This window comes from Stegodyphus dumicola, chromosome 1 (assembly GCF_044657685.1).
Source record: "Stegodyphus dumicola isolate Sdum_Otavi_A_Nest chromosome 1, ASM4465768v1".
NCBI lineage: Eukaryota > Metazoa > Arthropoda > Arachnida > Araneae > Eresidae > Stegodyphus > Stegodyphus dumicola.
In genome coordinates this window covers 63,955,597-63,972,921 of record NC_140768.1, presented here as the reverse complement: position 1 = coordinate 63,972,921, position 17,325 = coordinate 63,955,597, and the positions used below count along the sequence as shown (strand labels likewise).

General features: G+C 32.6%; 1 protein-coding gene across 1 annotated transcript in view; it reads left to right on the top strand.

The window, feature by feature from the left end:
* Positions 1 to 1,855: 1,855 nt before the first annotated feature.
* Positions 1,856 to 17,325, top strand: part of Septin1 (Septin 1) — a 34,714-nt gene continuing 19,244 nt past the window's right edge. Inside the window, exons 1-4 of the mRNA XM_035370993.2 lie at positions 1,856 to 2,002; positions 2,228 to 2,333; positions 2,444 to 2,530; positions 10,864 to 10,987. Of these exons, the coding sequence (XP_035226884.1) occupies positions 1,982 to 2,002; positions 2,228 to 2,333; positions 2,444 to 2,530; positions 10,864 to 10,987 (338 nt within the window). The 5' untranslated portion in view covers positions 1,856 to 1,981. The remainder of the gene's footprint in view (positions 2,003 to 2,227; positions 2,334 to 2,443; positions 2,531 to 10,863; positions 10,988 to 17,325) is intronic.

The following is a 17,325-nucleotide window of genomic DNA, read 5'->3' as shown; positions in this document are numbered from 1 at the left end:
TCTTATTGCCATAGAATTAGATTGTATAAGTGGGAAATTTTAATAAATAGAAACTTCGTAACCCAAAAAAATTTTTGTGCACAATTCGAGTTGTATTTCAGAGCTATTCAAAGAATTCCGAAGTATGACTTAAAAATGCACCCAAGTCAAAAAAACAATTGAAAGGTTATAAATAATCGTAAATCGTAATACAGGTGCTCCATACTTTACAAACTTTCGCAAATACGAATAAAGCTTTCTGACAGAATTGAATTTGTTCGAAGTCGATAAGAAAGAAAATAAAGAAAAAATCAAGTGTTGCAGTAATAGTGAAATGAATGACAAGCCGTTTCGTTTGTAGCAAAAGTCGCAATAATAAAAGGTCTTTAAAGTAGTGACAATATGGGGGGGAATGATGTACGTTCCAATAGAATGAACTGGAACAATGCTTAAGAATAAAAATCGCATTCCTGAACATGTCAAAGGTGCAGATTCATCTTTGACATGTTCTAACAGAATCTGTTGCATCTAGAAAAGTAACAAATAAAGAAGAAGCCTATCCGAGTTAGAACGTTCGATACAAAGTTCATGCCAGTCAATAATGTTTTCCAGGTTTGAAGAGACCTCGCGTTTTTGGAAACCAAGTTCTGGAAGGTTTGCTATAGTGAAGTTTCTTCTGAATGATACCATACAGTATTTTTACAACAAAGGAAACGAAAACCTGTTCAGTCAAGATTATACACGTATTTTCTTAAGAAGTACAGATCAGAAATTGATGTTTCTGACTCAAATATGCCAATATATTTTATTTATCCTTCTGATGTAAGATTTTATATCCTCAATTTTGAGGTCTTTATGCAAAACTTCGTTACGAATAAACCAAGGTGCACCTGTGATCTTTCGTAAGAAGTTATTTTGAAGTGTTCGTAGTTTGAGAAAGTCAGTTTTGGAGGCAGTACACCAGGCCGGTGAAGCGTATGTCAGAACAGGACGGAGAATTTACTTGTATAAATTCTCTTTCTCCTTACTAGGTCTAATGATGATGATGGGTTAATAATTGAATTAAGCTTTCGAGCAACCCCAGTTGCTTTTCCGATGTCTGTGGAAATATGTGGGTTCCAAGTCAGAGTGGAATTAAAGCGAACCCCTAAATAGGTTGATTTACTGACTTGTAGAACCGTTTTGTTGAATAAGGTCAGTTCGACATCTACATTTTTCCTTTGGTGACTTCCTAAAAGTAATAGCTGGGATTTAGAGGCATCCGTCACTTTCGACACCAATGTTCTATTTCATACATCCACCTCTGTATGCGTTTAAGGGCATTTCCCGGATTGAGAGGATGGTTGTATCATCAGCATAACATGCTGTGATACAGTTGCTATTATCATATTATCATCAAATAACGGAAAGTCCATTGCGTAGATAAGACATAAGAGAGGATCTAAATTTGAACCCTGAGCAACACCTGCCTTTTCACCACAAATGCTCCCCTTTACAGATCAATGAGACAAGGACGAGTTGGGCGTGACTCCTCCTATCCATGTAAAGATCTACTAGCCTCATTCTTACCCCACGATTTCAATGAATTTCAGTTCATTAATTCAATATATATTGCATTTAATTTGAAAGTTTAAGTGTACTTTTTTGTTTTATTATTTTAATTGTTTATTTGGTTGCATTTTGGCTCTTATTGCACGAACATCGTTATGAGGTATCGATATCCATAGCGAATTTTGTAATATTTTAAGAACAAATTCATGGTTTGAACGATCGCTCGGAACCTAATTCGTTTAGGAGACAAAGAACTTCTGCATACAAAAAAGGGAAATACAATAGGAAGCAAATAATGGCCATTGGTCGGATTCTTTTCTCTGTCTTTGCCGCTACTGAACAGGCTATACTATCCAATCATTCTTATCTGTAACCGTGTGATGGTGCTTTGGGTGTTGTCATTCGCGCTACTCTTCTTATTAATTTAAATTTGGCTATATAATTTCAAAGTATGAGTTCAGAACAGAAGTTGGTAAGTATACGAGAGATGTATGATACTCGTACTAATGTTTCTTCTGCTGCTGTAAACTTTTCAAAATTATATATTTCTGATATGTAAATATCTTTAAATATGTCTAGACAAACAGACCTTTAAAGCGGTGCCGCATTGTCTTGTGTCATACAAACAGATGTAAATATTGTGAAAATATGACTTATATTTGGTCTTTTAAAATTATTTTTCATATTTTTGGTATAGTTTAGTAATCCTGAAACTCCCGGTTATGTTGGATTTGCTAATTTGCCGCATCAAGTACATCGAAAATCTGTCAAAAAAGGTTTTGAATTTACTCTTATGGTTGTTGGTAAGTTATAAAAGTCTTTTAATTTTTATTTATTTGACATATTCATCTGCATTTCTGTCAGGCATTTTGCTTATTTTAATATATTTTTAATTTATGTATTTATTGCGTAGGGGAATCCGGTCTTGGAAAATCAACTTTAATCAACAGTCTTTTCCTCACTGATTTGTATCCTGAGCGTCATGTTCCAGATGCTGCAGGTTGTACTAATTTCATTAATTTTTTATTTATAATTTATTTGTATTATCTTTCATAGTGGATTCATATGAATTTTGAAAACTAATAATGTTCATGATTTAAATATGCTTCTGGCTCCAACGTGACTTTAATGCAACTAATGTTTTAATAGTCTTTTTATATTTAACTCCAAAATTCCTAATCTATAGTGAAAACGTATTTCATTGTTAAACACGTAATTAGGGGAGGGCGATGGTGGGAAATTTGTTTGATTTTTATGGCAAAGGTTGGTCACTTGTCATACAAATTGGTAAATATTAGTGTACAGATGCTGCCCACCTTATGAATGAGTTACATTCTAAACAACAGTTCATACAATGTTGCTAGGTTCACTGAACAAATTAAAAATACTAAAACAGATCAAAAGTAAATTTTAAATGTAATGCATTATAAATAAATAAAGATTTGGAACTACTCTGATATGCGCCCTCAAGGCACCAAATTTCTCGCCAAATATTTTTGGCGAGAAACTCCACGCTGTCATATTGCTATCTAAATTTTTTGTCTACATTTCGAACTGTAAGCCTAAAATGTCTCCAAAAACATCGTTTTCGCGAATGCAAAAACCACGTTTTGAACACACAATTTAAACTAAAAATCCGAAACAAAAACAAAAAATTTAGATAGCAAAACCGGGAGGTTTCTAACCAAAATTATTTTACAAGAGTCCATGTACACAGCGATATGTTTTAATTAAAAAAAAATCTACGAATGGCACAATCTAGACAATGAACGAATTTACGAACTATGCACACCTTGCTTTAATAAATTAACATAACAATAAATTTCAAAGAATACCATGTACACAGCATCCTGTTTCAACTTAAAAAAACATCTACAAATTGCACAATTTAGGCAACAAACGAATTTACGAAGTACGCGCACCTCACTTTAATAAATTAACATAACAACAATAAATTTCAAAGATTACCATGTACACAGCGTTCTGTTTCAACTTTAAAAAACAACTACGAATTGCATAATTCAGATGGTACATACGCACTAATCAACAAAATAACTAAAATAAATTTCAAACAATTCAAAAAAACAACAATAACGACAGAAATTCATACTAAAAAAAACAATGAACATTACATTCTACAAAATAAGAACAAGAATAAAATAAAATGCACTTACCATTAATGCTTTTTCGAAGAGCAGATATACCAATTTCATACCGCCTTTAACATGCCGCCACGTAATCACTAGTATCGTATTTATATGACAGCCAGACACACTATCCAGAAAATTCATACTATGGTTCACAAATAAATAAAATAACAAATAATCACAAATCGCTACTATCACGCACAACCACTAAAAATAATCTCCCATACCTTCTTTCCACACCTCCAAATACCCATTGCCCCTCAACAGGATGACCACGACGATATTTCCTTATGCCGAACTTCAATTCAACAACTTTCACCATTAAATCTTTCCCCCCTAGCTTCTCAGACACAAAGCATGACGGGAACCAACGAACTCCAGCGAAAGACTTTTCAACGTCAACAGGGTTGCCATACAACACGCAATCGCGCCAAAAACCAGCGCAGAACACATATCGCCACATTTGGTGAAATTAGGGCGTATATCAGAGTTGTACCAAAGATTTATTTTACTTGCAGTACGTAACTTGGATTGTCATCTTTGACGCATGAGTTTGTGGTCTGAGTAGATCTTTACATGGGTGGAGGTAAGTCAGCATCTGATTTGGCTGTTGAAGACAAGTAGAGGGATATTTTTGATAAGAAGTCGAAAAGAATTAGCATGTTAGATGGGCCAGCAACATCAATTACTGGAGTGTTTTTCATAAGAAAATTACAATTACCGGAGTGGAAACTTGTGCATGACTTAGAATGTCGCATTTCACCAATGTGTGTAGGTACAATGCCTTAATCCTTGTAGAACATGTTGAAAATTCCAAAATACATTCTGACAAATAACTGGGTCAAAAGTTCTAAATCCTGTAAAACAACTGATAAATATTTATCCAGAAGTACATCATCATTCACCAGATTCATCATCATTTTATCAGATTAAGTTTTGAAAAATTGACACTAGCCTATAAGACACCGAAATCCTGAGAAAGTCATAATGTGTATGAAAGGCAGGCTATAAGACTGGTACACAAGAAAAGTAAAGTGTGTGAATAAGATGGTGTCACAAGGATATTATTTGAGATATGGAAAAAGTATCAAGTATACGTTAAGTATATTTCCACTATAAACCAAGTACAGAGATGTTAGTTTGCGGCAATGAACAAATCTTTGAGAATAAAAAACATTAAGAACAATTTCTATTGCTTGGATTGTGGAAATTTTGTATGTAATTTATCTAAGAATGCTGTGTACAGATATACCATTAAATATTTTTCTCACGTCCTTGATTAGGCAAAAGACATGTTTAATGACATTAAATATTTTCCCAAAATTCAGTACTCTGGATTCATTTGAATTACTATCAGTGTTTGTAGAACCACATGCTATGTTTTTCACCTTGTCAGCATACAAGATGCCAGTGGTAACAGTTGACCTGCTATCAGTTACTTTGGGCTTATGTTCCATATTGTTTTTAGCCAGAGAAATTGCCTCGCTGCTTTGTAACTTAGGGAATTTACTACAACCATGAAAATTTGCAGTGTGGCCAGTTAAGCCACAATTACAGCACTTCACAACATCCATCTTTTTTTTGCTACACGGTTTACTGATTTGTGTGATTCTTTACCTATTACGCACCTTGGCTTGATGTTACAATATTCAGAGGAATGATTGAAATTCTTACAATTGTGGCACTGAACCACAGTGTTTCGAGTCTTTTATGGAACAACCAGCACATCAAAGAACAAAAATTTAGATATATCATAGATCTGCATCAGGAACAAGTTTCAGCTGTATTTAATGCAAGGGCATCAGTTTCCTTTTGCATTTGGGCTACATTTAATAATACATACTCGTATATATTTGTGCTACATTTTAATAATAAAGCCCATGCTCTTAACTTCGTCCTCTATTTCATCAAGTGAAGTGTCGAGAGGAAGACCTCTAAGGATCACCTTATATGATCTCTCAGTCCTTCTTAGAATAATATAAGTGATTGATTTGTTTATCTATTAAATATTTTGAAATTATCCAATGACTCGAAAAGTTCTTTTAAAAATTCACTATTTATTCTGTCAGAAAATGGAGTATCGTTTTTAAGAATTTTAAAGAAGTCAGAGTGTTTCACATTAGGCTGTACCAAAATGGATAGTGTTTTGGGGGGTGTTATAGGGATCTTAATATTCTTATTGTTAACATTTAGTCCCACATGGTTATCCAAAACACTATTAGGATAAAATATATTTCAGGGTACCTCTTGGCGAATATTGGAGATTTTTTTTTTTTTTTTTTTTTTTTTGCGCCATTCCCTGTTTACATCCAACGGCCTTTCCCAGTAAAATTGTGTCCAAAACAAAATGCAATAAAACATAATTGAAATAAAAAAAATATATAATCTCAATCAGCTGCATTTTAAATCAAACAATGAAATAACATAAAAAAGGAAATACATGTTATCTCATCTATGTACTACAAAAAGAAAATATCAACTAACCTTATTTAGAAATGTCTGTAGCAGACAAAATTCCTTAACAGCATCCAAAAACTTTCTAAAATTATCTGAACTAGAATCTATATACTGCCGTTGCCACATAAATTTAAAAAAGTAAAAATAAATGCTACTCTGTAGTGTCAGAAAAACCCATTTAAACCATATGCATTTCCTTTGTACAAACAGGACACTTATAACGACTACTAAGTAAACCTTCATTTACACACCAGTCAATTAATGCTTTATTCCCCTTCTTTTCAAATTGTACAAAAACTTTAGTTCATAACGAACATCTAACACATAAATAAAATATTTTCAGTCAAATTTGCCGCAATCACGCAACCAGTCATGTCATAATAGTTTTTCCATAGCATTCAACTACTCAGGTTACCATAAATGAAAGAACAACTTGGCAATAATCCAACAGGCATCCTTAAATATAGATTGACCCACTACCAGCATTAATAACATTTTCTTTATACTTGCTAGATCAGCTATTGATTAGAGTAGATTTAAGGGTGCTCTTGGATTTTTGCTAAGTTATTTCATTTATCGCCAAGTTGTTGTTTTATTTATGGTAACCTGTGTTGTTGAATGCTATGGAAGCTGTGATATCTGGCGACTGTTTGGCGATCAATAGAGTGTGCTTGGCACATGTAGCTCTTCTCCACGAAGGGTTAATGTATTTATTGAGAGTTGCATGTTAGCCTCAGAAGAGGAAGGTAGTAGATTTCGCTATGCTGTAAGAGCGACGTACTGCTCTGAGTTTATTATTATGCTTTGAACCATATTTTTAATAAATGTTCATTTTGTCTTGTTAAATGGTGCCTTATTAAACCATGAAGCCATTACAGAAGCCCTATTACAATGTAATTGGTTGTGTGATTGTAGTGAATTTGAATGATTGAAAAAGATTTTGAAAGGCTTGTTTGTGTGTAGGATTTTGGGTAAGAAGTACTTTGTTATTTTGTGGTTTACACGGTAAAATGGCTAAATGTGGTAAGATTAATTTGAAGTTTCTGTGTGATTTGGAATGAAAGGGCAAAAAAGCTTTAATTTACTGGTGTGTAAATGAAGGTTTACTTAATAGCCATTATAAGTGTCCTGTTTGTAGGAAGGAAATACGTATTGTCGAACACCATAGGATACTGGCATTACGGATGTTATTTCTGACTCTTATTTTTGTGAATTTATGTGGCGACACCAGTATACAGATTCTAGTTCAGATAATTTTGGGAAGTATTTGGATGCTGTTAAGGAATTTTGACTGCGGACACGGAAATTTGTAAATAAGGTGAATGGATATTTCGTTTGTGTAATGCTAAAATGAATTTCCTTTTTATGTTATTTCATTGTGTGATTTACAATGTAGTTTATTTATATTATATATTTCTGTTGGCTGCTCCTTTAACTTTTTAAGTGAATATAGATCGATGTGTACATGGAGAAAGGGAGTGCTCAATGCCTAGTTTGTGGAATTCTCTGAATTTTTTTAAAGTGAAAATAGGTCGATGTGTACATGAATACTGAGTTTGTGCAATTCTTTGACGTGTTATTTTGGACTTGTGTAGCGGCAATTTTTGTGACAAAAATCGCATGCCAGTTTATTTGCCTAAAAGGCCTAGTCTAGAAACGTAATTTTGCTCTGTTTCACTTTTCACTCAGTTCTTTCATATTTAATCTGTTTGTTATTGCTTAACAAACTAAAGTATTTAAAAGCAATAGATGCATTTCTTTAAAATACTTTTTTCACTTTTTTATCTGATTGATTTGAAAAGAAATGCATTTAATTCATGATATATCTAATTAAATATTTTCTATAATTACATTACATATTTTTCGGTTTTTAAATACACAGAAGGTATATTATGTTCACATGTTTGTATAAATGCTTAGTCTTCTAATATTGTATAAAATATTTTGCTATTTTACCTGGGCCATCTCTACTGATAAGCCATATTAAATTTTGCTCCGTCTTGTAGAAAAATGAAGTTTTCTTCGTGCAGCCTTGGAAACAACCAGTTTTGTAACATAACGAGATGCTGCTGACTGTTAACCATGTTTCCATCAAAGAAGAATAGGCACAAAACATATTGATCATTGATTTTTGGCGAATCTCTTACATGTTCAATGGGTATATGTGGGTTCTGTAGGCTCCAAATTTGAACATTGTGTTTGTTTACAAAATCACTAACATGAAAAGTTGCTTCATCACTGAACATGATTGTCAATAGCATCAATAATCTCGTTACAAAATGCCACACGTTTGTGTTTGTCATCAGGATGCAGAGCCTGTAACAAATGTAACTTGTACGGCTTCATAACTAACCAACGTTTCAAAACATGCCAAATTGTTGTTGTCGGCAGTTGTAACTCCCGACTGGCATGACGAGTTGATTTTGAAGGACTACATTGGAAAGCAGTTTGAATTCGTGCAACATTTTTGTTGGGAACACAAGGGCGGCCAGGACTTTTTCCTTTACATACACATCCTGTATTTACAAACTGTTGATACCATCTGTGAATTTTCCACCCATTCGGAAGATCACTTTGGTACCTCAACTTGAAACGTTTTTGCACTGTAATCACGGAATTGCACTTCGCAAACTCGAGAACACAAAATTATTTCTGCTGCGGAGTGGCCATTTTAAACATGTGATGGTTACCACACAAAACGGAAGACAACTGACATCTAGCGGCTATTAATATAAACTAGATTATGTATTTGTTTCGTCAATAGCTGAGCCAAGGTGCAGTGATCGATAGTTTGGACAAAGTAACACTTTGTAATACGTATATTCTTTTTGAAACACGGTGTGTATTATACGGGTGATTCTTGAAAAATGGGATACTTTTAGATGTCAATTTTATTTCTTTATTTAAACATTTTTATATTTTTTAAGTAATTCCTATATGGTTCTTAATACATTCCAGCCTATGGCCGAGATCGCTGACAAATATTTATGAAAGAAAAAATTATTTATGTTTTCATTACCCACAGAGTTGACATACAACAGAATATTGTTGAAAATTAGGATAGAAATATGAAACTAATTATCTTTTAACATCACTTTCAGTGTAACCAAATGTCTTAACTAAAATTCACATTGTAGAGTTTAATAAATAAATACTACAGTGCAGCTTAAAAACAGAATAAATATTTAATTAGAGAATAAACACTGAAAAAAAATCTTTTTAAAACACTTTACTCCAAATTAGTGAAAAATTTAAAATCCAAGTCTTTAAAGAAATATGTATCAGCAGGAAAGCACGGGGTCACTTAACACTTGTTTTATATCTTTAAAATAAACCTAGGATATGTCTCTATGAAATGGAAATAATGGAAATGAAGAGTATTATCTGCATTTTTAAACATGAAGTCACCATGATACAGCTTTCACCCTGTTAACAGTCATCTTCTAAAATCATCCCTACAAAGCGATGAGTTTTTTTTTTTTTTTTTTTTCTTCCCTGGCCCTTGAATTCTGCAACTTCATATGTATTAAGTCATCTTCTGTCATCCCCGAAGAGTAGTCTTTGCAATATTAAATAAAGGAAATAAACTTATTTATGAAAAATAAAAGGACTAATTATCAAAATTTTGTACTGGCCATTATATTTTTTCATGCAAAAGAATGTAATTCTCTGAAAATTAGTAAATCTATTTGCTCCAATAAAAGTAGAACATAAGATGCAATTAATTGTATATATAATTGTAAATATCAAAATAAATGGTAAGGCTAGTTCTGTTGTAGAGCCTTACATTCCCCCCCTCCCACAGTGGGAGAGAAAATACATCTTTTGCTTACATAAATTAGGAGCTCATTACAATTTATCTTTCATGTTTTGTTTTCATTTTCTCTTAACTCGCAATGTATATATTTATTTAGCCATTGCATGTTTCAACAACTTTCTATTTAAGGTAGTATTATGTACATAATTAGTTTTTGCTCGGTTTTTCATCATTTTTATATCTCTTTTAAATTTTGCAAAGATTTTATTAATATGGAAGTTTTGCAAAGATCCATAGTAGTTTCACAAAATATTCTCTTTTGTTATATTTATGTGGAAATATATTTTCTACATTTATCATCAAGAAAGGTACATTAAAAATGATATATAAAGAAAGAAGAATCCTCTTTCTCCTCCTTTTATATTTTCACTCTCCACTTTGTAGCTATATTTCCATATTCTGTTTCCGTGCAACCGCAATTGAAAATTCAATATGTCACTGGGAAAATTAGTCTCCAAAAAATTCGTTTTCTGTTGTTCGATTTAAGTTTTAATTAAATTGGAAATGTATATACTGCTTAATGAGCATAATGAATTGAAATATACCGGCTCATAAAGTGTTACACATATTTACTGTAGTTTTCTACCACCAGCCAAGTGGAAAGTCATTTAATGCTGGCCTCGATTCCAGGTTATCGACTACCTACATAGGCATTCTGTCGTTTTCCCGATGCATAATATGGATATGATCTAGTTTTAGCATACTTTGCGATAACCAAATAAACCAAACCATATTTGTTGTGGAGTTGCTTATACAGTATTTCAGTTTGTGGGAAAAAAGACTAATTAAATACATAACAAAACATGTAGGCGATTCATTATTTTTAAATGTTGTTCTATAGAATTCCATAAATGTGTTTTCAGAGTTGAAAAAATAAAAAGTTTTTAATCAGTGGCCTTTTTAATTTTTCAGAAAAAATAAAACAAACAGTCAAACTTGAGGCCTCAACTGTTGAAATAGAAGAAAGAGGTGTGAAACTGCGCTTAACAGTAGTTGATACTCCAGGATTTGGAGATGCTATTGATAATAGTGATAGGTAAGAATTGAAATAATTTCTTTGAAATGATGTTTTTATAAAAGAAAATGACCTTGATAGTTGTAATTTTCATTACAAAACATTAATATGGGTAACATTTATTACATTGTGTACTTTGTTTAATAAAGTCTTTCAGAATGGACGATATCATTGTCTTAAAATTTAATCGCAACTAAATATTTATTTGCATCCAGAGTTATCTTATATTTTTTATAGAAATTTCATTACTGAAGTAGTAAATCAAAAGTGAAAATTTGTTAGCACTTAATAAATTGGACTCAGAAAAGAAAAATTAAGTTTAAAAAAAGGGTTGTAAGAAATTCGAATTTTTTAAAGGATAAAAAAATTCTGATATGTCCTCTCCTAAATTCATAGGAGAGAAAAGTGAAGTTGGTGATTTCAGCAGTGGTTAATATTGCTATGAAACTGTTAAATATCCTCTAATATTGTGTTGATTCAGTTTTATAGAGGTATGTATATGAAGGAAACAAGCTTCTGCAGTTCTGCTTAATATGAATGCCATATATAAAAGCAGTTGGGGGGGGAAGCAGTTACCATGTCATGTTATATTATTAAATAATGTGTAAAAGAACAGAGTAATAACTGAAGACATTTATAGCCACCCAAATATTAATCATATGTTTAGGAGAAATTTCAGGAAATAAGTATTACGCTAGATTCAGTACTGTTTTAAAAGCTAATTGATATCAGTATTTCTTTGGTAAAAACCAACTGCCACAGTTTTAAGGTTATTAAATTATTAATTGACAGACTAACCTTAAAACCACAGTTTTAAGGTTAGTCTGTCAATTAATAATAATTCAGGTATTCTATTTTACATTGAAAATATTGCATAATTTTTGATTTGGCTAATCTTTGGAATATGATAACAGGTAGTTTGGCGACATTTTGGTAAGGCGATAAAAGTTACTATCTAGGACTCTAGTAGTGTACATGGATAGTGTTAAGAGTGTGCGCAATGCCATTTTTGTGCAATTCTGGGATGTTTTTTTAAGTGAAAATAGGCTGACGTGTACATGGATGATACCGTGTATGTGCAACTCTTAAAAACGCGGCAAGCAGTTTGTGATTCTGCACTTTCTCCCAATCTTCGTCATGATTAAGCATTTTTGTTCCATAAAAGTTCTAGTATAAGCGTAATTCGGCTAGCAGATTGTTGGAAAAAAATGTTGGGTAAAAAAAAAAAAAAAAGCCTTTACTTCGTGAAAACAAAATGGCATCCAAAACAAAACTAGCAGGTTGCTGTAGCAGGGTTGGTTGCCAAATTTTCGCCAAAAAATCGCCAAGATACCATAATCCAAAGATTAACTTTTGATTTCTCTTTAAAAATAACACATGCTGTTTATGTGTGGGGGACATTTGTCTTGCTTATTTTATTATATTAGTTTTAATAATAATTAAAAAACATAAAAATTCATGTGGCTAATGTTGTATATTTTTTAATCCCCCCAAAAAATGTTATTTGGCCAAAAAAACAAAAGAGCGCAAAAGTTGTTGTCTAATAAATTTTCAAGTTCAGATTCTGCAATCAGGGTTTTAAAAATGAAATTTCATTATTTTTTATAAGTACATGATAAGCTTGTTAAACATGTTGTACAAGGAAGTATTTTATTGAATCAGCTAGTAATTATAAACATAAAATTTGAAATGTGGAAGAAACACTAAAATCTCAAACCAGTATAGCTAAGAAATTTTATTTTTCATAAAAGTTTAAAAGAGAGAAATCTTAGTTGGAGATTTTTATTAACTTGTCATCATTTACTTTCATCCAAAATAGCTTCTTTCGTTCAAAATGTAAGCCACATATATTTAAGCAAAAGTATTTTATTTCCCTAAAATTTAAATTTCTGATAAAAATACCTTGTTTATTCACTGAAATGAATATGAAATCATGTCTTAATATTATTATTATTTTCTCTAAGTCTGCACACCTGAAGTTTAAAGTATAAATGATGAAAAGTCATTTTCTATCTAGAATGTTGAATTCAACTATATATGCTACACTATAGCTGAAAATCTCAGAGTTTGGAAATTACATATGGCTAGCACATGTTACTTTTTCTCCCAAAGCTTGCATTTTATGAAATTTATTGCTGTTATACTACCTATGAACTTCCTTCTCTAGTTTTAGTAACAAAAGAGGGATTTCAATCGCTGACTGTGGTGCTTCATCCAAACACAGAACAACTATGCATGAAATGGCAGGCTCATCCATCTCATTAATGTGAATGTCATTATTAATTTAATTTTTAGTTAATAAGTTAATGATTATCAAAACTAATAACCTTGAGTTATTGAAAATGAATATAAATTATCCTGTATTACCTTAATTATTTAAGGTCAGTGTAAAATTAAATGAATTTTAATTGTATTTTCGAAATATAAATATGCTGATAGTAACATATACAGTACAAAGTCCGTAATCCAGACGTCCATTATCCGGAATGATCTATAATATGCACCTCAAAGCCACAAACTTTTTTTTTTTTTTGGTATGCTTTACGCATGCGCGTTTAATGCATAACGGATGGTATAAGCTAGGCTAAAATTATCTTTACTGATTCTGAGGCATTTCAGTTAATGTTGCAGATTGCACTGTTCCTTAATCTTCTAATTGGATCCGGCTTATTATTTTTTGCAAACTGTTAGAGCAATTTTATAAAAATTAAGCTCGAACTTTCGATTATGTCAAAAAGAGTTTCCAATTCTGGAGCTGCCAAAGGCTCTACAAAGCGAAAGCATGTTTCAATGTTCATAAACAAAAAGTGGAATTGCTGCAAAAAATTGAAAAAGTCATATCCGTCTCAAAATTATGTGAGGAGTATGACATTGGAAAGTTAACTGTATATGATATAAAGAAAAAGGAACTTTTAGAATTTTTTGTGCATTCTGACACCCCACTTGCGATGAATAACAGAAAAAGGGTTCATTATGCTAAAAGTGGTGATTGAATCGATCATACAGCGTTGTAGTGAGGGCGTGCCATTGACAGGTCCAATGGACTCAAGCCAAAATACTTCATGAAGAAATGAACTTAAACACTGAGTGCACATATTCAACAGGTTGGTTAACCAAATTAAAAAATCGCCATGGTATAAGACAATTAAAAATTTCAGGTGAAAAAGCTTCAGCTGATACTGAAGCTTCTGAACAATTTGCAGATGAGTTCATTGAACTCATTACTAGTGAATAATTATCTCCGGAACAAATTTACAACGCTGATGAAACTAGTCTTTTCTGGCAATATGTATCGCGAAATACCTTGGCAATCTCTACAGAAAAGGCTCCAACTGGTGTCAAAGATTCCAAAGCGAGACTAGCAATTTTAGTATGAACAAATGCTGCTGGAACGCACAAGTGCAAACTTTTCGTAATGAGAAAAGATGCACGACCTTGAGCATTTAAAGGGGTAAGGATTTTCCCTCTTATATATTGTGCAAATAAAAGAGTATGGATGACACAATCGTTAATGAATGATTGCTTTGAAAATCATTTTATACCTGAGGCTCGGCAACATTTGAATTTGGTTGGTTTACCTGATGACTCAAAAATAGTCTTGATTGTAGACAACTTTTCAGCTCATACTTCAGTTAATGTTTTAGTGAACAATAACGTATCCATATTATTCTTCCCTCCAAATTGTACATCTGTCATTCAGCCTATGGATATCGGAATAGTGCATATAAGATGATATAACAAAAGTTTTTCATTTCGATAACAATTCCACAATCATCAATCAATTAACGGATGGCAAAATCTGTAGTATGGTTCTAAATCTAGAAAATACCACTACCGATAGTGAAAAAAGTGACAGAGAGGTTGTTGAAAATGAAAATATTTCAATTGACAAGTTAGTTGGTATTCTCGACACAGCAATTACAGGACTTGAACAGTGGAACGTTGTAACTGAACAAGAAATTAAGTCTGTTTATAGAATTAAAGAGAAAGTATTAGCACAAAAAAAAAAAAAAAAAAAAAAAAAAATCTTACATTGAAAGAAATGTTTAATAAAGTAAAATAAATATTAAGCTTTTTTTCTGTAAATTTGGTTATCCTTTAGTTCATAATTGCTCTTTATTCCATAAATTACCATTTCATATTTTTAATTGTGTAATTTCTGCATGCCGTCTTACCAGATTTAAATTGATTATCTATAATCCGGAATCGCCGAAGTCCCGACGAGTCCAGATACTTTGTACTGTATTAAAAATTTTTTTCAGAGGAGACAAGAGTGAGATAGTTTACAAAACATTTTAATTTATAAATGTGATCCACACTTGAAAAAGAGTTTGAGAAACTCCGACATGTTGCATAAAACTCTGTAAATTTCCTATTAAAACATTTGATACAATTCATATGGCTTTTGGTGTTGGGTATTTTAAATCGGACAACTCTTTTTGAATGACTCTTATACCTTCAAGGCTGATTAAGTTTAATTGTATTGTGACAAGCATCAAAGTGGCCAACCATAAACAAAGCAATAGGAAATATTGAAATGATTTTTAAATTCATATGGGAAGATCCTTGCCTAATAATTTAAAAATTCACAGACAAACATTGGAGTCAGTTATAAAATTTGCCAAGAGAATTTAAGAACAAATTTTAATGTTTGTCACATTGCCATATAGTTTTATTGCTTTCAATTTCAAATTGGTGAACACTGCACAGCTTTTAGAAAATAACATTTTACTGTCTTCTATCATGCCTATTCATTTGATCTAGCTCCCAGTAATTTCAATTTTTTTTTTTTTTTTTTTCCCCCAAAATGATACAAAGATGGTATTTGGAAAATACAAATATCTGCATTCAGTGCAAATTGCAAGAGATTTCTGCCAGCTTCAAAGAAAATGATTTCCACCATGGTCTTAAGGTCTTAGTAAAACAGAAGGTATATTTGCAAGGGAATGGTTTTGAAGATGATGGCAGCTAAAACAAAATGAACAAACATATAATTTATTTTTTCATCCAAGTGTGGAAACCCTACGATAGACTTGATCTGTGAAGAATATGTGTATGTTATTTGCTTTGTGGAAAAATGGCAACACACAAAAGCCATCAAATTTCGAAACATGAAGTCTTCCTGAAAGCCTGAATTTCGAATTTGCTTTTGATTTATTTCACATTTTGTATCAATAAATTCTTGATTAAAAAGCAGTATGTTGCAGCTCTTTGAAGCATAAGATACAGTGCCTGCTGCTTATTAAACTTACTGTTAATAAATTCTTTAAGTTAAGATGTTGAAATTTCCAGGAACTAAATGAATACTAGGAACTACTAATCCAGGAACTACTAATCAATAGAAAAACCACCATATATTAAACTTATTTCCACCACTTTTAAAACTCAGATTGGCAAAAGACTGAATCTTCATTGCCAAAATATCGTACATATACCTGTCAAAGGTTTTTTTTTTTTTTTTTAATTCATCCTTTTAATGCACACTGCTGGCCATTAAAATTGCAAAACTATGAAGGAAAATAAATACAAAAATGATATTTATTGCATGACAAAATGATTAAATTTTTAAGCATTTTGGAGGTTTACAGGGGTGTGAAATTAGTAAAACAGCTGCCACCCCTGGCAGCTAAAATAGCCCTTATCCCTTTAGGCTTGGATGACAGAAATGGACAACTTATTCCATGCTGCTTCAAATCTATGCCACATTTCATCAACCATATTAGCTAGAGAGAGGTGGTGGGGCAGTCTCTCAGCAACCCATGACCAGATCTTTTCAATTGGTGACAAATCTGGAGATCGTGCTGGCCAAGACAGCAGTCGAATACCCTGTGTATTGAAGAAGGTCAAAACATGACGTCCAACATGTGGTTTTGCATTATCTTGTTGGAACATGGTGTTTGGGGGGCCTCGAAGATAGGGCACAACCACTTGACTTAAGATGTCAGAAATGTACCTATATGTGTTCAAATTACCATCGAACTAGAGATGTGCGTGTCGTGTACCGAGTGGCTGCCCAAACCCAGGCATCAAGTGCAAGGGCCCCTATGGCAATATCGAATGCAAGCATACGTGATGACATGCAGTTTCCTCGTGCACTCCAGACGCATATATGGCTTATAAGAATACTGCACGTAGAATCGGGACTTATTTGAATAGGCAACATTGTACCAGTCCTGTACCCAGCTTTGCGGTTTGGCACATCAGAGTTGCCGACTCTCTCTATGCTGCAGTGTTGAGGGAAGCCGAAGTAATAATCACCTTGCTGATAGTCCATGCTGCTGCAAACATCAATGCACCTTTATGAGCTGATACTGAATGTGTTGCAGACATGTCCATTTCCTGACTAACAGTCCATGATG